The sequence below is a fragment of the Pistacia vera genome, unplaced genomic scaffold (genome assembly GCF_008641045.1).
Source record: "Pistacia vera cultivar Batoury unplaced genomic scaffold, PisVer_v2 Contig1, whole genome shotgun sequence".
Taxonomy (NCBI): Eukaryota; Viridiplantae; Streptophyta; class Magnoliopsida; order Sapindales; family Anacardiaceae; genus Pistacia; species Pistacia vera.
In genome coordinates, this window is record NW_022195026.1 from 302,317 (window position 1) to 326,559 (window position 24,243).

The window sequence follows — 24,243 nt, forward strand, 5'->3', positions numbered from 1 at the left end:
ACTTTAAACGTAAGTTTGGAAGGCTTTATTTCACATTCACGAATCAAGAGGCACCAAAGTTTTGAACTGTGTTTGACATTATTTTTGTGAGAAAGTGCTTATGATCCTGAATAGGTTGTTACAAACCCAGAAAATGAAAGTAATAAACAGATATATTATCTAGTGAACTGACAACAAAACTTCCTCATGACTAATATGTAAAAAAGAAAGGAAAACTTGTATAGAGTAATACATTACAGAACCTTCAACTATTTGACGAAAGATTGATAGGCTCACCACATAATTGCTCCAACTCACTTTCCAACATTTTCAGCAAGTTTGCTCTAGTGCGTCTATAAACCCAAGCTTGAGCACTTTGATCCCAGTCAAATCTGGAAGGACCACTGCATAAAGAACATTACCTTTAAGATGAAAGAAAGAAAGAAATATAGAAAACAAAGGAACAAAAAAAAAAAAAAAAACTGAATATATCTTGGCATCATATGTACATAAGCAATTGTTAACAGGAATTCAATCACAACGAAGAACCGTGTTAACAAAATGCAAGTCTTGATTACGTGGATATTACATTCCAATCTCAAGGTCACAAGTTTTGAGCATGAGAATCACACTTAAGGACACTTCCAGATGGAAATTTACTTTAATCCTTCAAGAATGACTGCCAGAGAAGTGGTGAAATGATGACAATATCAAGGGATTAGTTTAAAATTTGCAGTTTAAAAGCAAATAATAAGTTCCTATTTCATTCACAAATTGGAACCTAGCCACATGTAACAGTATATGAATATACCAGAGAAAACTACTGAAAAGAATTATTCAACCTTATATATCACTGATACTAAAGTAAGCAAAGTCACAAATAAAACAAATGGGTAATTATAAATTCATACCTCACTGGAGAAGACAACCAAATTTGTCTATTCGGTGTTTGCTTGTTCAACACATAAGTACCCAAAGCTCCGAGCTTCAGGGTCAAAACCTCATTCTGCCAAATTGAAGCAAAATTATATGAGGAATGGATACAGTGCATTAAAAAAGAATCAGCCGACTCCAAAAGCTAATAAACCACTCTCACCCCATAGTCTACATCAAATCCATCAATTTGGACAATATCACCATATTCCTGCCAGGCATCAAAGAAAAAAGTTCATAAAAATTAAATGTGGTTGTGCCCATTGCTATAGAGCACAAATAACTTTTTATGGGTAAAATTCTGTAATAATATATTAGTTATAATAATAGACATCAAAAACAAGTTATAAAGAACACACACCATTTGAATAAATCTTGATACACAAATACGATTATTTTATAAAACATAACAGAATGTCCAAAGAAGAAAGGTAAGCTGCAGTTCTATGCTAAATTATTAAAATACTAACAACAAAGATGCACTGCAAGATTGTATAATGCTAAATACATGAAATACACATGCGATTTACCTCAAGTTTCTCTTGTAAATCATGGATTGTGGAGTTAGCTAGCCTGTGAAACTCATCCTCCTGCAAAAGAGAACTGTATCCACTTTAATCTATATTAGCCCAACAATTTCTATTGTTAGTATCACAACTATCAACAAATGCTGCAAATTCAGTTACATACAAGTAAATTTGTGTTCAAAACCATAAGTTTATCAAACGAAATTTTTTTAAGTAAAACAAAGATAGAAAAGAACCAAGCCACATACTGATAATCGATGGCAGCAGGCACTTGAGAGTCATCGCTAGGACTGAGTGGGCCAGAGCAAAAGTTTCTAGAAGTAGTAATTAAGCTTCTAGAAGAAGACTTATTCTCAGAGAAACCAATAGGTCTCAAAGGTTCCAGCAGAACAGATCTTGACCTATGAGTCAAAGAAGGTTTTGCAAATCTTGAGAGCCTTCGTAAAAGAACAAACTTGGTAGCCATAATACAATCACAATGACCAATAAGCTGCTGCTTCAGTTGCTTCTTTTGGTGATAGATGATAAATATATGAACCTGAATAATTCCAGAACAGTGTTCATAATCTGAATTAGATCCAACTGACTAAGCTTAAACAATCATAAATTAATATAATAAAGGAAAAGATATTTCTTTTCACAAATCAATATTGTGTTTCTCTCCTAGTCAAAGACAAATTAAACTTCCTAGATCAATGCTTGCTAATTTTTAGTTTAAAAAAATTTAATTATAAAGTTGTGTTATTCATGTCAAGATAAACCTAATCTCAGTATGAGTTTTGTTTTGTGAATGATCCCTTGTAAACTTCAATTACTAGATTAAACACTTTTCATGGGAAACTACACACAATATTGGTGTATCAAAAACTTGAATGAACTTGGTAAAGAACTTCAAGCTTCTAACCATGGAAAGTAACATCTACTATTTAGCTTGGTTCAGATTTGAATTCTCAGAAATGCAAAAGTGAGTATGTCACCTCTCCATTGTTCCCATCAAGTAGAGCATTTTGGTCCATCAAAGGTAGCATGAAATATCTCCTCGATCTATGTTCACTTGCTATAGGATATAATCAATGAGAAGGAAGCAACTGTACCGTTTTCTTTTCCATTTTCGAGACCTTTTAATAAAGGATAGATTTTGATTATATCCACCAAATACATAGGAGGTTCTTTATCACAACAAGAAAGACGACATTTTATTTGGGCCAATGCTAAATACCTAACAAGTTTCTTATTGACCTTCAATTTTCGAGGGTAGACCATATTTAGCGATCACTTTTATCCCCTTTTTTTATCAGTTTCCACTTTGTAAGTCTTGTTACCATTTCAATGAGGTGAATTTTCCCAATTTATACTATAATTAACCATATAACTTAGATATTCCCAACAAGTATAAAGCTCTTGCAAAACTTCATGACAATCCAAAAACTAGTAAGAAGTAAGAACCACAAAAATACAGATGGAAAAAGGTTGTATCAATGTCACAAATATAGCATCCAACCAAACCCACATCCAAAATTTACCGTTCTGATAAAAAAGAATTCAGGATGAAACACAATACATCATCAGAAACCCAACAAAAACCACAAAGAAACTCTTCTACAACTCAAAATACAGAGCACAAAATATAGGGAAGTTGCTTTTTTAAAAACTATAAAAAGATGAATTTCACTTAGAGAACTGTAAGCAAAATAAATTAAAAGTAGAAAATACCTTTCAGATAAAGAGGGCCGCGGTGGTGACGGCGGCCCTGCGGGACTGTTGGCAATACGCGGCAGAGGCGAAGGCGGGCTAAGTAAGGGGTGTGGTTGTTTACGTTTTTACTACACTCCGGATTCCCTTTCAACAAAATGTAATGTTCCTTCAGTTTTGCTCTGAAAACAATATTGCTGTTTATTAAAAAAAAAAAAAAAAAAAAATTAGAATCCAGGGGTTTACTGCTATTATTTTCATTTGCAAGATATAGATTAGTACACCGAAACCCTAAGGGGGTAAATGTAGTTAACTTCATACACGGTTAACCTTCTAATTACATATTATTTGTTTTGGGCAATTGAAAAAACCCATTTTGGTTAACAACATTGTGATGTCTTATTGCCCCCTCGTGTAGTTTTCTAATTTTAAATTATTAAAAGAACATTGCAATTAGTTATCAGTTCAATACATTCAATTATGAAAATAAATAAATCTCAAGATAAAAAATTATAATATTACTTTATTATATAACTAAACAAATAATAATTTAAACTATTATAATTTATTATATTAAAATTAATCTTATATCAAAAACACAATTTATTATATTACAATTTCAAATTATTAAAATTAGTTTCTAGACTTTTTAATCATAAATTAAAAAAATTCAATTTATTTATTTAATATTTCCTTGATTTGGGCCAACAGGCCCAAAATGCAGCCAGCAAGGCCTGCTGGCTAGTCAGCGGCCAAGGGCCAATAGGATATTTAAAAGAAAAAAAAGTATTTCATATTCATTAAGAAATGATAAGCTTTTATTGAGATTTTTAGACATTTTAACTGTTGGAAATACCACCGAAATATTTTATAAAATTTACAACATACTTAAAATAAAACTTGCAATTTTATTAATATTTATAATATAGATAAATTCAATTATATGAGTTTGAATAATTGTTTTATAATTCAATGTTAAGTGTGGATGATTTAATAGAATAACAACTTTGAGAAAAATGAGGTCATAATGAGGGATGGAATTTTGAGAATAAAATTAAAGAAAAAAGTACACTATAGATTTCCATTTTAAAAGTAGAAAATCTCCAACTTTTATAACAGATATGTGCTAACTACCAAGGAATTTAGGTAAACATTAAACTAATAATTTAAATAAGCTATTTTAATATTAATTTACATTTAAGTTACAATATGTATATTATTGATTATCATCCCATATTCCCATACAATCTAAGAACTTAAAATTAATTATTTTTAATCTCAACTTAACAACCCTTTAAATTTCTTAAAGCATTAGATTGTATTATAAAGTAAGAGTTTATATTACAAATTTAAATAAAAAGTTTGTATTTCTATAGTTAACCCATCATTAAGTAAAAAAATTAGTAATTTCTCACTCTAATTAAAATTGAAAAATATCAAAACAAAAATAATAATATTACACTTACAAACATTCATACAAAATTATTCCTATGAAGTAGCGGGACAATTCTATTGATTTATCATATCATTTAATATATATTTATTAATTTAATTTTTTTATATTAATTCATCTCGTCATACGATACGTAAAGAAGTAGTTAAATTAGGTTCAAGAATGATTAAAGATGTAGTATTTAAAATAAGAAATTGTTGGTAATATCTTTAAAGCAGAAACAGAACAAATCAGAAAAGCATTTTTTTGGAAGCTAAAGCCTAAAGCAAAAGCAAAGCCAAAGCCAAAGCCAAAGATAAACGACAATCAAAATTCCCTCTACATTTAGGAAGCTGCAAGTCAGGCGGCAAATTTTGTGGTGCATAAAGACAAGATCCGCTCTTTCCTTCCAATTCACCAAACCCATCATCCATCAACCTGTGGACATTAATTTTCTCTCTGTTATTTCCTTTAAAAAATCCTCCTAAACTTTCCTTCTCTCTACCTCTTTTGATTATGCCATATAAAAATTTAACCCAGCAGAATCCAATTCAAACTTTATTTTATTTTCTCCGTTCATACACGGAAATACCCTTTAATTGGTTTAAATCAGGGCCGTTGATTTGGGCTATAAATCAAAGCCACCCCCAAAACTTAGGGTTATTAGCGTTTAAGCTTATTAATCTCAAAGCGGTTTCTTTATATAATTAGATATTGCTAACAAAACAATTTACGTGTTTTATGTTTGGGTTTTTCGTTCTGCGTTGTCTTCTCGAAACGAAATCTGGCTAAAGAGAGGTAAGTTTTATTTTTGTATCATCCTTTTTTAATATTGTTTGTCATTTTGTATATCTAGGATTTGTTGTTTTAAGACCTCGTCAATATATTTAAACCGTATTGTGTTTAGTTGAAGATTTTATGTCGAAAAAATGTATGTACCCACGGTTTGATTCTTATGATATAAGTTTTATTGTGTATATGGACGTTTATATTTTGATTTTATCTTGTTTTTTTCATCTGGGTCACTACTCATCTTTGTCTCGTCGAATGCTGGTATTCAAAAAACTTGTATCAAACGAGTTCACGACAATCATAATGATATAGGTATATTGGTTATATTTTATGAGGTCCCTCTGGACCCTACAGTATACTATTATTTAACAGGGAAGCTCCTGTTTCTCAGATAGACTAGTAGTGATTTGAAGTTTACTATTATAAAGTTAGGCATAGGAATGTTTCTTCTTGAAAAGAATAGTAAATTACATAATTTAAGAACAATTCATGAGGGTAATGCTTAATAATGAAGCTTTATTCTTGTCAAAAAAAGAACTAAGCTTCTTTTCACACTCTTTCCTGGAAGAAACTGTAACCCTTTATGCCTTAAGAAAAGCACTGTAATTTTTCAACTTTGGTATAGTTTTTAATTTTGATTGTTAGAATATCCTCTGTAGCACTCCTGGTAGTAAAACGTGTTATGAAATTATTGCATTTCTTCGTTATTATGCTTCCATTAACTAGTCTACATGGTCTCTCAATCAAGTTGTTTGATTGTTGATTTATTTCATTTTTTTTAAGGCCAGGGTCTCCTATATATGTTAAGATTCGGGTTTGCCTAGTTGCAAAAGATCCTTTTTCACTCTGGCCGCTGCAGCAAAGTCGAAAGCTTCTCGCACCTCTAAGCGGGTGTGGGGTGATCACGAGGGGGTAATATTACTTTGTGTTTTAAGAAGATCAAGGTCATCGCATATTTGGAGATTGTGCCGTGTTTCAGAGGGTTTGTCGCTTGATTATGGCTAAGGTCACCTTTGGCTAAGTCAGCAGAAGCTTGATTGTAGCTTTTCTTTTCATCGAAGAATATTCAGGTTTTTTTTTCAGGCTTCTGTACATTAATGAGCGGGATAGTTGGTTATCCATAGCTTTTTATGTGACACAAAAAGTAGATCTTGTGTGAATGTAGCTCTGGTCACTATTTCCAGAATGGTTAGGTTTTCATGCTTCAGTAGTAACATTTATTGCCCAAAACCAAAGGTAAGATTAGTTATGTTTTATTAAGATTTAGTACTTCTGGGTTAATGGTCCTTTTATTTCTGACTATGAATTTTACTCTGTCCATCAGAAAACAGTTCAACCGTCAGTTGAAGCAATGCCGTCAAGTTTCCGGGAATTTTCTCAAATTCAGACCATGAGAGATTCACCTAACTCTACACACTTAAAACAATTATTTTTGAGTGCACCGGGAGATACTCAAATTAATGGTGATGAGAAACATGTTTCAAGTTCTTCCTTTGTTGAACGTGGCTGGAAATCTGAGGAAATAAAGAGCAAATTCAGTTTGGAGATCGATATGCCGTTCAACGAGTTGGGGCATCTGAAAAAGAGTCGGTCTCTAGGAAGTAGACTGTGCTGGGAGGGGAGAAGTCCTGGTGAAAATGATACTGAGTTGGAGACTGATCAAGGATTCTCTTCTGATTCCCATGACCAGAATGGTTTGGTAGTTCAGAATGGCAGCAATAATCCAGTGGCAAGCATACCCAGTAAGTATCAGAAAACTGCACAATCAGAGTCTGTTCAAGTTGGTTCTGATCATGTGAATATGGAATCAATGTTCTCAATTGGAGATCCTCAGAATTCAGAAAAAAAGGCGCATGAAAATATTGATGCTCCAATATCTGGTCTTGAGGACTGTGCTGCTGATTATGTTGAACATATCTCTCGTACTCCAACAATTGGAAAATCACAATCATCAACCAACATTAGTGGTTTTATGTGTTCTTCTGGAGTGTGCTCTTCTCTTAAAAATTTAGCTCCTAATTCCAGATCTGCTGATGATCTACAAGCTCTAGACATGAGGTGGAAGGATATGTCGGTTCATGATGTTGACTCACTGGTTAGGCAAAAGCAAGAAAGAGGAGATGACATATGTAAAACTGTGGAAAACCACTTTGACACTCCTGGTGAAGACTGTTTTGATTCCAGTAGTTATTCTGCTTCAGCAAAGGACTGGATAATACCAGATGAGGTGAACTCAGTTAAAAACCTTCATGGAGAATCCTCAACTCAGAAGTCGGATAACTTGCCAAGCAAGGATTTTAAGATTAAGCGGATCGAGGAATGGGTTAATGATCTTCAACATTGCAGTCTGTGCAGCCCGTTGGAAGAAACAAATGATTCATCTCTTTCTAACGATCAGATCAAGAAAGATCGTGATGTCTTGAATGGTTTGAATTTTGCTAAGGTGGATGGTAAGGTTACTCCTGGCATGGAAGCTGCTAAAAGGTATATTGCTTCTCTGAATGGCTCAGCAACTACAGCTCAGCTGTCAAATCATGGGTTGGTTGTCATCCCATTTCTTAGCGCCTTTGTCAGCCTGAAGGTGCTTAATCTTTCAGGAAATGCCATAGGTTTGTATCTCTAATAGCGGTAGTTATCTTGATTTATTTATCTTCCTCTAGTATGCAATAGCAGTATATTTTGGAGTTTGAATCACAGTCTGATAATTATTTTGCTCTTACCTGTTTCCTTGCTTCTTGTAGTGAGGATCACTGCCGGTGCACTTCCTCGGGGACTTCATATGTTGAATTTGTCAAAAAATAATATCTCCACAATTGAGGGCTTACGTGAGCTTACCCGCCTCCGTGTTCTTGACCTGAGCTATAATAGAATATTTAGAATTGGACATGGTATGGTTCATACTTTATCCAGTTGAAAGTTGTTAGTTGTGTTATTCTCATCATGTTTTTGAGTTCTAACTTGGGTCTTCTGTGGGTGGTTTTATTGTCAGGTTTGGCATCATGTTCCTCTCTGAAAGAGTTATATTTGGCTGGAAATAAAATTAGTGAGGTTGAGGGTCTTCACCGCCTCTTGAAATTGACTGTGCTGGATCTCCGTTTCAACAAAATTTCTACAGCCAAATGCCTTGGTCAACTTGCAGCCAACTACAATTCCTTGCAGGCTGTCAGCTTGGAAGGAAACCCAGCTCAGAAGAATGTCGGTGATGAACACCTGAAGAAATATCTACAAAGCGTTCTTCCAAATCTGGTTTACCTCAACCGGCAGCCTATGAAAGCAAGTACTTTGAAAGATACTGCTGATCGATCAGTTCGGCTGGGCATCAGCGCCCATCAGTTTGATCGTGGCCTTAGATCAGATAACAAAGCTACTAGGAAGAGTAGTCATGGTGTAGGTAGTCATCGGCCATTGTCTTCATCAACTCACGGCCGTAAAAATCAAACTGTGGTGTCACCACCAAAACGACCAAGAAGTAGACATGTGCGCCTGCCACCAACTGGAACTAAAGCAACGACCAGTCATCGACAGAATTATATTGATCTTGGTAACAAACTATTAAACCTTAAATCAGAGCTTTCTATCCGCAGGAGTCGAAGTGAAGGAACTATAGGAGGTGGTCTCTGAGATGTTTTTATTTTTTGTGTTTGTAAACAATCTGGTTAGTAGAATTTCTATTTTCTTTACGTGGTTTTGGTGTCTGCATCATATCAAAATAAATATTTGAACGACTTAATGTTCAAATTCATTATCCAGGTACATTTGCTGTCATTTTAGCTCATTATTATTGGACTTTATTAGGTATGCTTATGTTGAATCTAGTGTTTTGAGGGGCAGTTCTAAGAGGATTTAAAAAGGCTTCAATTCCTTTTTGTATCTTACCGGGAGTCAATTGTTATTAGAAAAGAATTTATGAAATTATGTGATAACCAATCTTGTAAAGATGAAAGTAGCTTAATAACGTGTGTGTATATATATAGTCTAGTTATATTGTATTTATGTTGCATTTAATTGATCAGCATGGTTTTAATTTTTCTTTAAATTCTTTTGTCTATTGATTTTAATAAAAAAAATTATGCGCATACCCGTATTGGTGTTGACAAAATTTACTTTTGATTGTTGAAATAGATCTTCATAAAGATGTGGCTATTGAGTAATAGTACAACTTTGCCAAAGACAAAAGTAACATATACATTGAAAAGCTATAACACAACTTTGTCAAAGACAACAGTAATATGTTTGCTCGACAAACGAAAACATAAAATACACGGTTAATACGCAACACTTCATATTTGAGAAGGTGGCTGGCAAGAAAATACAGTAAATGGGAGTCCTTAACTACATCAAATTTACCACCAGCACTATTTTACAAGGCATATATCAAACTTCAAAGCACACAATAAAATTACATTCTGGTTTCTTTCTTTTAATTAAGAAAATATATCCTGTGTTCTTCGGACTTTGCTGTTCTGCAGACTTCACATTTTTTTTGTTGCTTTCATCTTCTGCAAAATTGATGTAAATCACATAATATATCAGTTTTCCTGGAGACAGCAGAACAATGTTATTCCAAGATAATAACATGTAGATTATACTCTTTTATGCATACAATCCATAAAAAAAGCATAAGAACATTTACATTGTTTGATTATAAAACTGGACAACCACCATTGCAGTTTAGCAGAATTCTAAACAACACTGCAACATTTATGCATGACCTCAACATTCAGGAAGATACAAGCATTACACTGACGAGATATGAAATGGTGTTTAAAAAAAAAAAGAGAGGAGTTAGACGGGACCTTGCTTCAAACTATTATAAGCAAGGCTTTAAACCACATAACAATACATACTTCATATAATTGTAATCTCTAGAATATCCCATAATTAATCTAAGATACAGTAAGTTCAAAGATGAAAGCATCAGTAATATAAAAGATGGGAATACTTTGAACGAAGCATAGTCCATTAGCACTACATATCAGATAAAGCATAGCAGTATAACAAATCGTAGAATAAATGAACTAATTCTATAAAAATGGATTTATCAAAGAACACTTTTCCACAAAACCTCACCAGCCTTCTCTTATTTTGGTCAATCATATCTTACAAACTATAGGATCTTACTTCTCTAGTTTCCAAAATCAGTAGTTTCTAATAGCAACAGAAAAAGGTTTCAGCACAGACACAGAAGACATCAATAGGAAACTAATAAAAACAAAGAGAAAATAGACGATAGCAAAGCTAAATAACGGTGGTTTCTAAAATGTGGAAGTGCGAACAAACATATGCTGTAATTGAACCAGCTAAGTAGCTGGAAAGATTCTTGAAAATTTTCAGCATCCTACACATGCCATCCTTCAGAACATACTTCAATTGTTGCTGCTTGTAACTTCTCATGATCACCCACTTCGATGCTCTCTCACTCACTCTAACTAACAATCTAACATGCTTTATTGCCTTTACACTAGAAAACATCATTTAACTTCAGCGCAAACTATCTTAAAGTTCACCTCTGATAACATCCCCAAATCATCTTATTCCTACCAAAACGTAACCATAACTCAGATTCATCAAAAGAAAATCCCAAAATAAATAAATAAAATTTGTCAAAAAATAATATCTCCACAATTGAGGGCTTACGTGAGCTTACCCGCCTCCGTGTTCTTGACCTGAGCTATAATAGAATATTTAGAATTGGACATGGTAGTGGTTCATACTTTATCCAGTTGAAAGTTGTAATTGTGTTATTCTCATCATGTTTTTGAGTTCTAACTTGGGTCTTCTGTGGTGGTTTTATGTCAGGTTTGGCATCATGTTCCTCTCTGAAAGAGTTATATTTGGCTGGAAATAAATTAGTGAGGTTGAGGTCTTCACCGCCTCTTGAAATTGACTGTGCTGGATCTCCGTTTCAACGACAATCATAATGATATAGGTATATTGGTTATATTTTATGAGGTCCCTCTGGACCCTGCAGTATACTATTAGTTAACAGGGAAGCTCCTGTTTCTCAGATAGACTAGTAGTGATTTGAAGTTAACTATTATAAAGTTAGGCATATGAATGTTTCTTCTTGAAAAGAATAATAAATTACATAATTTAAGAACAATTCATGAGAGTAATGCTTAATAATGAAGCTTTATTCTTGTCAAAAAAAGAACTAAGCTTCTTTTCACACTCTTTCCTGGAAGAAACTGTAACCCTTTATGCATTAAGAAAAGCACTGTAATTTTTCAACTTTGGTATAGTTTTTAATTTTGATTGTTAGAATATCCTCTGTAGCACTCCTGGTAGTAAAACGTGTTATGAAATTATTGCATTTCTTCGTTATTATGCTTCCATTAACTAGTCTACATGGTCTCTCAATCAAGTTGTTTGATTGTTGATTTATTTCATTTTTTTTAAGGCCAGGGTCTCCTATATATGTTAAGATTCGGGTTTGCCTAGTTGCAAAAGATCCTTTTTCACTCTGGCCGCTGCAGCAAAGTCGAAAGCTTCTCGCACCTCTAAGCGGGTGTGGGGTGATCACGAGGGGGTAATATTACTTTGTGTTTTAAGAAGATCAAGGTCATCGCATATTTGGAGATTGTGCCGTGTTTCAGAGGGTTTGTCGCTTGATTATGGCTAAGGTCACCTTTGGCTAAGTCAGCAGAAGCTTGATTGTAGCTTTTCTTTTCATCGAAGAATATTCAGGTTTTTTTTTCAGGCTTCTGTACATTAATGAGCGGGATAGTTGGTTATCCATAGCTTTTTATGTGACACAAAAAGTAGATCTTGTGTGAATGTAGCTCTGGTCACTATTTCCAGAATGGTTAGGTTTTCATGCTTCAGTAGTAACATTTATTGCCCAAAACCAAAGGTAAGATTAGTTATGTTTTATTAAGATTTAGTACTTCTGGGTTAATGGTCCTTTTATTTCTGACTATGAATTTTACTCTGTCCATCAGAAAACAGTTCAACCGTCAGTTGAAGCAATGCCGTCAAGTTTCCGGGAATTTTCTCAAATTCAGACCATGAGAGATTCACCTAACTCTACACACTTAAAACAATTATTTTTGAGTGCACCGGGAGATACTCAAATTAATGGTGATGAGAAACATGTTTCAAGTTCTTCCTTTGTTGAACGTGGCTGGAAATCTGAGGAAATAAAGAGCAAATTCAGTTTGGAGATCGATATGCCGTTCAACGAGTTGGGGCATCTGAAAAAGAGTCGGTCTCTAGGAAGTAGACTGTGCTGGGAGGGGAGAAGTCCTGGTGAAAATGATACTGAGTTGGAGACTGATCAAGGATTCTCTTCTGATTCCCATGACCAGAATGGTTTGGTAGTTCAGAATGGCAGCAATAATCCAGTGGCAAGCATACCCAGTAAGTATCAGAAAACTGCACAATCAGAGTCTGTTCAAGTTGGTTCTGATCATGTGAATATGGAATCAATGTTCTCAATTGGAGATCCTCAGAATTCAGAAAAAAAGGCGCATGAAAATATTGATGCTCCAATATCTGGTCTTGAGGACTGTGCTGCTGATTATGTTGAACATATCTCTCGTACTCCAACAATTGGAAAATCACAATCATCAACCAACATTAGTGGTTTTATGTGTTCTTCTGGAGTGTGCTCTTCTCTTAAAAATTTAGCTCCTAATTCCAGATCTGCTGATGATCTACAAGCTCTAGACATGAGGTGGAAGGATATGTCGGTTCATGATGTTGACTCACTGGTTAGGCAAAAGCAAGAAAGAGGAGATGACATATGTAAAACTGTGGAAAACCACTTTGACACTCCTGGTGAAGACTGTTTTGATTCCAGTAGTTATTCTGCTTCAGCAAAGGACTGGATAATACCAGATGAGGTGAACTCAGTTAAAAACCTTCATGGAGAATCCTCAACTCAGAAGTCGGATAACTTGCCAAGCAAGGATTTTAAGATTAAGCGGATCGAGGAATGGGTTAATGATCTTCAACATTGCAGTCTGTGCAGCCCGTTGGAAGAAACAAATGATTCATCTCTTTCTAACGATCAGATCAAGAAAGATCGTGATGTCTTGAATGGTTTGAATTTTGCTAAGGTGGATGGTAAGGTTACTCCTGGCATGGAAGCTGCTAAAAGGTATATTGCTTCTCTGAATGGCTCAGCAACTACAGCTCAGCTGTCAAATCATGGGTTGGTTGTCATCCCATTTCTTAGCGCCTTTGTCAGCCTGAAGGTGCTTAATCTTTCAGGAAATGCCATAGGTTTGTATCTCTAATAGCGGTAGTTATCTTGATTTATTTATCTTCCTCTAGTATGCAATAGCAGTATATTTTGGAGTTTGAATCACAGTCTGATAATTATTTTGCTCTTACCTGTTTCCTTGCTTCTTGTAGTGAGGATCACTGCCGGTGCACTTCCTCGGGGACTTCATATGTTGAATTTGTCAAAAAATAATATCTCCACAATTGAGGGCTTACGTGAGCTTACCCGCCTCCGTGTTCTTGACCTGAGCTATAATAGAATATTTAGAATTGGACATGGTATGGTTCATACTTTATCCAGTTGAAAGTTGTTAGTTGTGTTATTCTCATCATGTTTTTGAGTTCTAACTTGGGTCTTCTGTGGGTGGTTTTATTGTCAGGTTTGGCATCATGTTCCTCTCTGAAAGAGTTATATTTGGCTGGAAATAAAATTAGTGAGGTTGAGGGTCTTCACCGCCTCTTGAAATTGACTGTGCTGGATCTCCGTTTCAACAAAATTTCTACAGCCAAATGCCTTGGTCAACTTGCAGCCAACTACAATTCCTTGCAGGCTGTCAGCTTGGAAGGAAACCCAGCTCAGAAGAATGTCGGTGATGAACACCTGAAGAAATATCTACAAAGCGTTCTTCCAAATCTGGTTTACCTCAACCGGCAGCCTATGAAAGCAAGTACTTTGAAAGATACTGCTGATCGATCAGTTCGGCTGGGCATCAGCGCCCATCAGTTTGATCGTGGCCTTAGATCAGATAACAAAGCTACTAGGAAGAGTAGTCATGGTGTAGGTAGTCATCGGCCATTGTCTTCATCAACTCACGGCCGTAAAAATCAAACTGTGGTGTCACCACCAAAACGACCAAGAAGTAGACATGTGCGCCTGCCACCAACTGGAACTAAAGCAACGACCAGTCATCGACAGAATTATATTGATCTTGGTAACAAACTATTAAACCTTAAATCAGAGCTTTCTATCCGCAGGAGTCGAAGTGAAGGAACTATAGGAGGTGGTCTCTGAGATGTTTTTATTTTTTGTGTTTGTAAACAATCTGGTTAGTAGAATTTCTATTTTCTTTACGTGGTTTTGGTGTCTGCATCATATCAAAATAAATATTTGAACGACTTAATGTTCAAATTCATTATCCAGGTACATTTGCTGTCATTTTAGCTCATTATTATTGGACTTTATTAGGTATGCTTATGTTGAATCTAGTGTTTTGAGGGGCAGTTCTAAGAGGATTTAAAAAGGCTTCAATTCCTTTTTGTATCTTACCGGGAGTCAATTGTTATTAGAAAAGAATTTATGAAATTATGTGATAACCAATCTTGTAAAGATGAAAGTAGCTTAATAACGTGTGTGTATATATATAGTCTAGTTATATTGTATTTATGTTGCATTTAATTGATCAGCATGGTTTTAATTTTTCTTTAAATTCTTTTGTCTATTGATTTTAATAAAAAAAATTATGCGCATACCCGTATTGGTGTTGACAAAATTTACTTTTGATTGTTGAAATAGATCTTCATAAAGATGTGGCTATTGAGTAATAGTACAACTTTGCCAAAGACAAAAGTAACATATACATTGAAAAGCTATAACACAACTTTGTCAAAGACAACAGTAATATGTTTGCTCGACAAACGAAAACATAAAATACACGGTTAATACGCAACACTTCATATTTGAGAAGGTGGCTGGCAAGAAAATACAGTAAATGGGAGTCCTTAACTACATCAAATTTACCACCAGCACTATTTTACAAGGCATATATCAAACTTCAAAGCACACAATAAAATTACATTCTGGTTTCTTTCTTTTAATTAAGAAAATATATCCTGTGTTCTTCGGACTTTGCTGTTCTGCAGACTTCACATTTTTTTTGTTGCTTTCATCTTCTGCAAAATTGATGTAAATCACATAATATATCAGTTTTCCTGGAGACAGCAGAACAATGTTATTCCAAGATAATAACATGTAGATTATACTCTTTTATGCATACAATCCATAAAAAAAGCATAAGAACATTTACATTGTTTGATTATAAAACTGGACAACCACCATTGCAGTTTAGCAGAATTCTAAACAACACTGCAACATTTATGCATGACCTCAACATTCAGGAAGATACAAGCATTACACTGACGAGATATGAAATGGTGTTTAAAAAAAAAAAGAGAGGAGTTAGACGGGACCTTGCTTCAAACTATTATAAGCAAGGCTTTAAACCACATAACAATACATACTTCATATAATTGTAATCTCTAGAATATCCCATAATTAATCTAAGATACAGTAAGTTCAAAGATGAAAGCATCAGTAATATAAAAGATGGGAATACTTTGAACGAAGCATAGTCCATTAGCACTACATATCAGATAAAGCATAGCAGTATAACAAATCGTAGAATAAATGAACTAATTCTATAAAAATGGATTTATCAAAGAACACTTTTCCACAAAACCTCACCAGCCTTCTCTTATTTTGGTCAATCATATCTTACAAACTATAGGATCTTACTTCTCTAGTTTCCAAAATCAGTAGTTTCTAATAGCAACAGAAAAAGGTTTCAGCACAGACACAGAAGACATCAATAGGAAACTAATAAAAACAAAGAGAAAATAGACGATAGCAAAGCTAAATAACGGTGGTTTCTAAAATGTGGAAGTGCGAACAAACATATGCTGTAATTGAACCAGCTAAGTAGCTGGAAAGATTCTTGAAAATTTTCAGCATCCTACACATGCCATCCTTCAGAACATACTTCAATTGTTGCTGCTTGTAACTTCTCATGATCACCCACTTCGATGCTCTCTCACTCACTCTAACTAACAATCTAACATGCTTTATTGCCTTTACACTAGAAAACATCATTTAACTTCAGTGCAAACTATCTTAAAGTTCACCTCTGATAACATCCCCAAATCATCTTATTCCTACCAAAACGTAACCATAACTCAGATTCATCAAAAGAAAATCCCAAAATAAATAAATAAACGGTCAATCTACAGTATCCTAGCGATTGACATCAAACATTCTTATTTCGTCATATTACTAGTCATACATGTTAACAACAAATTTTACATTCAATGTATGGTAAAATTTCTCAATCAAGCAAAAAATTCCAGAGCACAAACCTTTAAAATTACTCAGAGACATCGTGATACTCCATATCCTCCTCCGGCACCGGATGGAGCTCCGCCACCGCCGCCTCCTCTCCAACTCCATTATCTCGAGTTTTACTCTCTTCAGGATACCTAACAACAACAACAGGACAAACACAATGATGCACACAATAATCACTCACACTCCCTAACCTCCCCACACTACTCCTCCTCCCGGCCCCACCAATCCCTCTACTCCCCATTATCATCGCGCTTAACCCTAATCTCTCCACCTCCAAACACAGCCTCTCCTTCAAGTCGTGGTCCTTCACTATGTGTATCTTGTACGGTATCCTCGCTTCCTCTAACGGTTCCGCTATGTTCTTGGCCGTCGAATCCGTTAAATCGCTTTCATCGTTCACCTGTTGTTGGCTGTTGTCGCTGTTTCTCGGAACGTATTGGTGATTGAGGAATCCCCAATCGGCGCCGTAGAGGACGGAGGTTTGCCGGACGTGGAGGAGGACGACGGCGTCGCCGGGACGGAGGTAATTTTCTACAGACCATCGGACAGCGTAGGCGCTCTCGTCGCTGAGGTCGACGGCGATTGCGATCTTGCGTTGAGCGCCGGCGGTTGGGGTAGTTATGAGAGGAAGACGTGGGGAGGAGGAGGGTTTTGCTATGATTGTTGGGAGAAGGGGACGGTCGGGTTCCGATTGATTATTTAGGTGGTGGTTGTGTGAGGTCATTGTTGAATGTCGAGTTGAGTTGAGTTTTGGAGGGTAACGTGAATTTTGTGAAGAGGGAAGTGTTGTACTTATTAAGTTTATAGTTATTACTGAAAGATGGAGATTCATACTCCATTATAGATTGGGGTTGCTTGGCACCATTCACGTGTTAGGTGTTATTATCATGAGCATTAATAGATTTTGTTTTGAAACCACATTATAATTATTTGTTGTAGTTACCATTCTATCCTCTATATACCAAAATAACGTTGACACAAAACTATGTCTAGTCAAGTGAAGAGATAGATTTCAAAATTTGATAAAAGTGTTAGGACGGAAAATGATAGAGCCACCGAAGGTTACACATCGAATCTGTGTACCGAATAACATAGCAAAATCTTGACCGTTGATTAATATTAACTGATAATGAATCAACGGTCATGATTTTGTCACGTCATTCAGTGCACAGATTCGGTGCGCAACCTTCAGTGACTGTAGCATTACTCGTGTTAGGACAAGTTACAGAAAACATTAACTCAAGAGCGTTGCTTTGTCATGGTGTAGTTGGAAAGTGAGATTGCCAGCCTTGAATGAAAACTAAGGGAAAATGACCAACAGTGAGAGCAACAATAAAAAGGAAGAAACATTGAACCCACAAGGAGTAGAAAGGGAGCCATCAATTGTATGCTGGAGATAGCTGTAAGCTGTAATGCTATTTCCAGCACTCACCTTTCCATGAATTTATCGTTTCTACTGTTAATGTTTTTCTGTTGGTGCACTCACCTATGTCCTGTCATGTTCGTTTATTGATTTTCAAGATAAGATGCGTGTTCTTCAAACAAGCTGTCACTCTGAGTTTGTGATGATGGTTTTAATTTAGTATTGCAAATTTAAGTTGTAGTTTCAATTACAAAATCTAATTTTGGTTTAATTATCAAAAAAATTAGTTTAATTTGAGATTTATGCTTGTAAAAATCTTAATAGTAGTGTATATGCATAAAGTTTGAGATTTTTATGTCTTATTTAATGTGACAATTTATTCTATTTATCTTATATTTTAAGATTAACATTAAGATGATGTTAACAAACCAATACCATAGGATTGAGATTGAGATTGTATCTACAATGTCACTTTAATTTATGCTAATTGCTAAAGTGGTTTCACGTGACTTGCAGTTGCAGGCAGTTTGCCGTGGCAGCGAATTGCTCATTGGTTTTCAGCTGGAGTGTCAAATTTCTTATCAAGAGAAATTTATACATGTAATTTTATTTATTCTGTTTTTTTGGTTGGGAAAGCAAATGGAACCAATTATATGTCCATAATTGCAAGTGTATACATTTTATTTAATCAAGTAATTGCAAGTTTTTATAATCTTAATCCAGTTGGTTCCAGTAACACCAAAAAATAAATAAATAAATAATGGGAAAATAAAGTTGGAACTTTGGAAAAATGAATTTTGATGTATAAATGTTAAAACTGAGTTAGCTCTCGTGTTTTCAACAACTCTGACCTTATTTTATTTAGTTTTCTTTTACATTTTGCAAACCACGACCTTTAATTGTCTCACTTAATTACAATGTCGTACGGGTAAAATATTAAACAAGTCTTAAAAATTATATGAGATTAATTGATTTAAGAGCTAGAACAAGATTATAAACACAATTGAATGCAAAAACCTAATAATAAATAAGACATTGAGAATTTTATAGTGATTCGGATGCTCAAAGTTATTCCTATAATATTCACTGTTTTTTTATATAAATGCATTACTAGAAGTGGCATATGACGAACAGAGATATAATAACTGTATATTTAGAGAGAATGTTAAGCTAGTCTCTTTCTATTAGATTGTCTTTGCTATTGGTTTGTATGAAAATCAGGGATCCCAAATTTGAGAGGGGGGGTCTTTTATTTATAACTATTGAATTCAAGGTAATGATTACAAGTTTGCAAGTGGATATGTGTCGTACAAGTCATTCCTTGCGTCTCATTGGCTGATAATTTAAAAAATATTCTCAAATTATCTAGGCCTTGGACGAGTGTACAATCCCCATTCACCCCCCCCCCCCCCCCCCCCCTCATAACAAAACCTAAATTTACTGGGTTGGTGACGACCGTATCATCTCTGTCTTGGGACGACTTGGTAGCTCTTGGACGCCACAAAGCCTTTCTAAACTTTGATTGGTGTCTGTTGATATAAGCTTACGTCAGTCCTAATTTTTTAGGTATAACAGATAGATATAATATAATTACCATTACTTCAACATCTATTTATTTATAAAATTTGTTAACTACAATTCATAGAATTTTGTTAGACTAGAAAGGAACTGGCTATATATAAACACAACAGTCAACATTGATAAACCATTTTCACTACATTTTTCTAATAAATACGACGTGTCAGCTCACAATTGATCAACTCGTAATGAGTCCCGCTTGTCCAACCATATGTCCTATCCAATCAATTACAAACTGACACGTCGCATTTATACGATAAAATTAGTGAAAAAGGTTTTGTCAATCTAAGAGCATCTCCAAGTCCAAATGACCCTTCATATAATTTAAATTTTTTATTATAAAGTGTTTGTCCATAAAAACAAGAGTCTAATAGACTTTTTATTCTGTAAATATAAATTAAAAAATGAGTTTGACTCTTTACGAGTTAAATTTTATTCTCTATCCCTATTTTATTTAATAAATTATAAGTTTCTATATATTTTATTATTAATTCACTCTTTTATTAAGTTTTTCTTTTATTTGTTAAAGTATGATTTAAATATAAATTTCATTCCTTATATTTAGAAATTAATAAAAAAACTCTTTATTTACGTGAAACATGTCTTTAAAATAAACTCTACCTATGTTTATCCGGCTTTCCTAACAATCTTCACTGGTTGCCGCTATAAAACCCAACATTTCGTTCAAATATCCGGTTAAAAAATTTCCCTCCCTCTCTCTCGTCTATCTTCCCAAATACGCCACCGTTGTGCTGTGGGCGATGGAGAAAGGCCTAATCTCCGTCTATCAGTGGACACAGGGAAGCCAGGCGTACTTCCTAACTCACCTGCACTCAGACCACACGAAGGGCCTAACATCGTCATGGACCAGAGGCCCACTCTTCTGCTCACGGCTCACAGCCAAGCTCTTCCCCTTAAAGTTCCCCGGGTTAAACCTCTCGTTGCTTCGCGTCCTCGATATTGGCTCTTGGCATTCAATTTCACTGATGTCGCCATCTTCCGGAGAAAAAACCGTTGTCCAAGTTATGGCAATTGACGCTCACCATTGCCCTGGTCAGTTACTCTCATTTTAACCGCTTTTTTTGGCCGATTATTATTATTATTATTATTATTTTATTGTATTTGGAAGGTTCAATTATGCTGTTATTCCGTGGAGAGTTTGGGTGCCTGCTTTACACCGGTGATTTCCGCTGGGAAACAGACGGCGAGAGGGCCAAAACAGCAAGGAACACACTACTCAAAGCTTTAAAGGAGGATGCAGTCGACATTATTTACTTGGATAACACATATTGTAATCCATCATACGATTTTCCTTCTCGAGAAGTTGCTGCTCAGCAGGTGCGCTTTCACATTCTAATGTTTGTCGGTTATTGGAAAACATTAACTATAATAATCGTTAATATGTGTACGCGTGTTTCTACATGTGAGCCAAAAGTCCTAGCAATATATAGAAGGAAAACTATATATTAACTTTGCTTTACTTTTAACATCATGTCATTGTGTTTATAAATTATTATAGTAATACTGATTATCATTGGGTGCTTTACCTCTGGAAATTTGGTGCTTCTAGGATAGTATCTCCTAAGCTTGTGGTTGTTCAAGTAGGCAGTTCACTCTAGGATGATACTGTGTTAATGATTGTGGTACTGAACCTAGGTAATATTTATGTGTACTGATTCTTGGTGGTTGGATTCCCTGCTGAAAACAGGTTGCTGATATAATTGCCTCCCATCCCAACCACGACATCATAATTGGGATTGACACGTTGGGGAAAGAAGAACTTTTAGTTCACATTTCACGTCTGCTCAATATAAAGGTTTGCTTATCCTTATTGTAGATGAACATATGAAGTTCTTATATAATAATCAATTAACCATCATGATGTTTCCTCCAAATAAAAACGTTGACACATGCAGCAGAGTCACAATGGATCTAACTTTGGAAATCATCTTCAGATAATTTGGAACTTAATTGCTTGCTGGTATAATTCTTACTGATATATAATATCTGAAAAATGGGTGGGTTACCAATCATTTGTTGGTTTAAGTAGTTTAACATATTTATGAAGCTAACTGTCTTTGTTTGCCCATAATTGTTCTGGTTTCCATGTTGTATCTTTCCAGTTGTCCTCCCTTGTACATGCATTATAAGTATTCAAACTACAACCTTTATATCGCAAAAATGTTAATTTCTACTAAGGCATTCGCATTCGTCTTTTCCTTTTACATAAGAAATAAGTTGGTGCTTGTAACTTTTCTGTGTATTTCTAAAACAGATGGTTACTCTATATATTTTGTTTTATTCTTTAAAGATTTGGGTGTGGCCAGAGCGCCTGCAAACCATGCACCTTCTTGGATTCCATGACATATTCACAACCAAAACTTCTCTCACTAGAGTGCGAGCTGTTCCTCGTTACAGTTTTAGCATTGACACTTTAGAACGATTAAATACAATGCGCCCAACCATAGGAATTATGCCATCTGGTCTTCCATGGCTGGTTAAACCCTTCAAAGGAAAAGACAAGCTTTTTGGTTCTCTTTTAACTCCTTACAACAGAAGCCAAAAAGGTGCAAATGGTGGAATGCAAACAGATAAGAGGAATGACAATTTAGGATCTGCAGACAGGTTTCACAAGTATATATATTCAGTTCCATATTCTGATCATTCATGCTTTATGGAGATACAGGAGTTTGTAAAGCTTGTCCAGCCAGTGAAGGTAAGAGGAATTGTGTCTTCATCATCTTGTTATGTTGATCCTCTTTACTACTTTGGCCGACTTTGCGGAGCAAACCAACCTTCAAGGGGGTTGCACAATAGTGAGGAAAGTAAATCATTAAGCAAAAGAGTTATAGCTGTTCAAACAAATTGCTATGCTCGAAGTGGAAATTCCACTGAGGCTGGAAGGAAAAGAGGGAGGACTCCAAAGGTGGACTTTCTAGGAGTTAATGTGAGCAAGGCGAATACCTTGAGGCGTATCCGAAGAGGTGCTAAGATTGCGCAAAGTGAGTGATTTGGTTGATTATTGTCAATTTTTAGCATCAGGTTATTTGTAATAGCTGTAAGAAATTGTTATTCAGAATATAATTGTAAGGTTTTAAAATTCATCTGGATTGAAGATCCAAGGAATATATTCTTCTAATAGAAACATCCGAAGAGTATCGTATGTTGTATTTAGTAGAACTCAGGAGAATTTGTTTGTTTTTGGTTGGGGCTGGCTTTGTAAGTAGGACAAGCAAGTCAGTAGCAAGAATTAAGATAATGACTAGATGTCTGACATATAGTGTGAATCATTCATTTCAGTGTTAATTATGATATGGAAATTGTTTTAAGATTGAAAATAAATCATGGGCACAGCATATAGTTGGGCCAAAGCTTTGACTCGTTAAAGTTTTTCGCGCCCCAGGTTGTGTTGTGGAGGAAGAAAATCAGAGACGTTTAAATGGCACATTGCGAACCTCAGCTCAAAAATGGATTTTTCTAATTAATCTGATGGCAAAAATCTTATAGCTGTTGCTAGTTGTGATGTTTTAGATATGCAGCTCTTGCTGCTAACTGCTGATATTCCAAGTTTTGATTACAGCTTTCGTATTTAGTTTACATGTCTTGAATATTGCATGTCATGATTTTGATTTTGATTATTATTATTTTCCTGCATAGCAAGTTCACAAGCTCTTTCAGGATGCAAGTTGTGCGAACTTTTGGACATCATACATTCATGTCAGTGAGAAAATGCTAGAGTGAATATATCTGGTAGTTAATCTACCTTTGTCTCGCAAAAAATAATACTTGCTATTTAGATTATGGGTACTTGGTGTCAGTTACTACATTGTCGGATTTAATTTATTCTCAGGTCACATTCCGCAGCCCTAAATGTAAAATTAGACAATATAACAATTAGTACAGGTCAAGGATCTCCCATGTGACTTTCATTGTGGGTCGTCTTCTCTTCAACATTCAGATCTAGTTAATCACGGAGCTTCCAGAAAAGAAAAAGGCATTTGAGTTCTAGTGTTATAGTTTGACGAGTCATAGATTGGCCATGAGCTAATGTTGAAGAAGTCAAATGGTCAATTTTTCTTTGAGAAGGTAATGCATTAAGTGCAAATTTTCATTTGTTTGTGACAAGTTGTGGTAGGAAAAAATGGCAATGGTCTATTTGGACAATCATCAGGTGCAGGGGAAAGCAGGACCAAGTCTGTGAGTTGTCAACATTATTTTTTGTTAGGGGTCTAAATAGTAGTAATTGATATGGACAATTTTGAGAGTTAACAATTAGATGATTAATGAGTGGTGGTGGTTGGAATTGATGAGGCTTTGATGTGAACTCTGAACTCGTTGCCACAACTCATTAACTCCTTTCTCTTTCCGATTTAACATCTCATGTCACTTCACTAATATTTATAGCTATTTCTCACTTAACTAATTAATTGCGATTAAGATGGTTTAATTTTAAAGATATTTCAAATAAATTTATGTGACAGATGGATGTGTAAACGAGTAAAGGTGTCTCACTTATTTATTTCATTTTCATTTCCAATATAAAAAGTTTATTATGATTGAATTATTTGTGAGAAAGGACAAAAAAGGTTGGTTGTGTTGAATG

At 35.0% G+C, this 24,243-nt stretch overlaps 5 protein-coding genes across 11 annotated transcripts; 3 read left to right on the forward strand and 2 right to left on the reverse strand.

The window, feature by feature from the left end:
- On the reverse strand, positions 1 to 3,356 carry LOC116124229 (frataxin, mitochondrial). Its single transcript, XM_031410246.1, has 6 exons — positions 3,153 to 3,356; positions 1,688 to 1,977; positions 1,443 to 1,515; positions 1,076 to 1,123; positions 891 to 985; positions 1 to 383 (listed from the first exon to the last, which is right to left on the reverse strand). The coding sequence occupies exons 2-6, from the start codon at positions 1,903 to 1,905 to the stop codon at positions 245 to 247; spliced, it is 573 nt and encodes a 190-aa protein (XP_031266106.1). The 5' UTR covers positions 1,906 to 1,977; positions 3,153 to 3,356; the 3' UTR covers positions 1 to 244.
- A 1,502-nt stretch (positions 3,357 to 4,858) lies between these two features.
- Positions 4,859 to 9,333, forward strand: LOC116128979. 4 transcript variants are annotated; one of them, XM_031429455.1, is made up of 6 exons: positions 4,859 to 5,361; positions 6,144 to 6,425; positions 6,521 to 6,591; positions 6,680 to 7,964; positions 8,097 to 8,243; positions 8,345 to 9,333. In XM_031429455.1, exons 3-6 carry the CDS (start codon positions 6,541 to 6,543, stop codon positions 8,974 to 8,976), a joined length of 2,115 nt encoding a protein of 704 aa, XP_031285315.1. In that variant the 5' UTR covers positions 4,859 to 5,361; positions 6,144 to 6,425; positions 6,521 to 6,540; the 3' UTR covers positions 8,977 to 9,333. The 4 variants fall into 4 exon arrangements, with proteins under 4 accessions (XP_031285315.1, XP_031279514.1, XP_031273487.1 ...); XM_031423654.1 differs by having other exon boundaries at positions 6,139 to 6,591; XM_031417627.1 differs by having other exon boundaries at positions 6,144 to 6,591.
- A 2,424-nt stretch (positions 9,334 to 11,757) lies between these two features.
- On the forward strand, positions 11,758 to 14,950 carry LOC116113807. 2 transcript variants are annotated; one of them, XM_031402876.1, is made up of 5 exons: positions 11,758 to 12,042; positions 12,138 to 12,208; positions 12,297 to 13,581; positions 13,714 to 13,860; positions 13,962 to 14,950. In XM_031402876.1, exons 2-5 carry the CDS (start codon positions 12,158 to 12,160, stop codon positions 14,591 to 14,593), a joined length of 2,115 nt encoding a protein of 704 aa, XP_031258736.1. In that variant the 5' UTR covers positions 11,758 to 12,042; positions 12,138 to 12,157; the 3' UTR covers positions 14,594 to 14,950. The 2 variants fall into 2 exon arrangements, with proteins under 2 accessions (XP_031258736.1, XP_031263536.1); XM_031407676.1 differs by lacking the exon at positions 12,138 to 12,208 and having other exon boundaries at positions 13,962 to 14,949.
- A 261-nt stretch (positions 14,951 to 15,211) lies between these two features.
- LOC116122359 (universal stress protein PHOS32-like) lies at positions 15,212 to 17,454 on the reverse strand. Its single transcript, XM_031408502.1, has 2 exons — positions 16,711 to 17,454; positions 15,212 to 15,471 (listed from the first exon to the last, which is right to left on the reverse strand). Exon 1 carries the CDS (start codon positions 17,421 to 17,423, stop codon positions 16,719 to 16,721), a length of 705 nt encoding a protein of 234 aa, XP_031264362.1. The 5' UTR covers positions 17,424 to 17,454; the 3' UTR covers positions 15,212 to 15,471; positions 16,711 to 16,718.
- A 2,838-nt stretch (positions 17,455 to 20,292) lies between these two features.
- On the forward strand, positions 20,293 to 22,787 carry LOC116139464 (5' exonuclease Apollo). 3 transcript variants are annotated; one of them, XM_031425416.1, is made up of 4 exons: positions 20,293 to 20,693; positions 20,770 to 20,978; positions 21,349 to 21,456; positions 21,952 to 22,787. In XM_031425416.1, exons 1-4 carry the CDS (start codon positions 20,402 to 20,404, stop codon positions 22,648 to 22,650), a joined length of 1,308 nt encoding a protein of 435 aa, XP_031281276.1. In that variant the 5' UTR covers positions 20,293 to 20,401; the 3' UTR covers positions 22,651 to 22,787. The 3 variants fall into 3 exon arrangements, with proteins under 3 accessions (XP_031281276.1, XP_031281851.1, XP_031282410.1); XM_031425991.1 differs by having other exon boundaries at positions 20,797 to 20,978; XM_031426550.1 differs by having other exon boundaries at positions 20,842 to 20,978.
- The last annotated feature ends 1,456 nt before the right edge of the window (positions 22,788 to 24,243 follow it).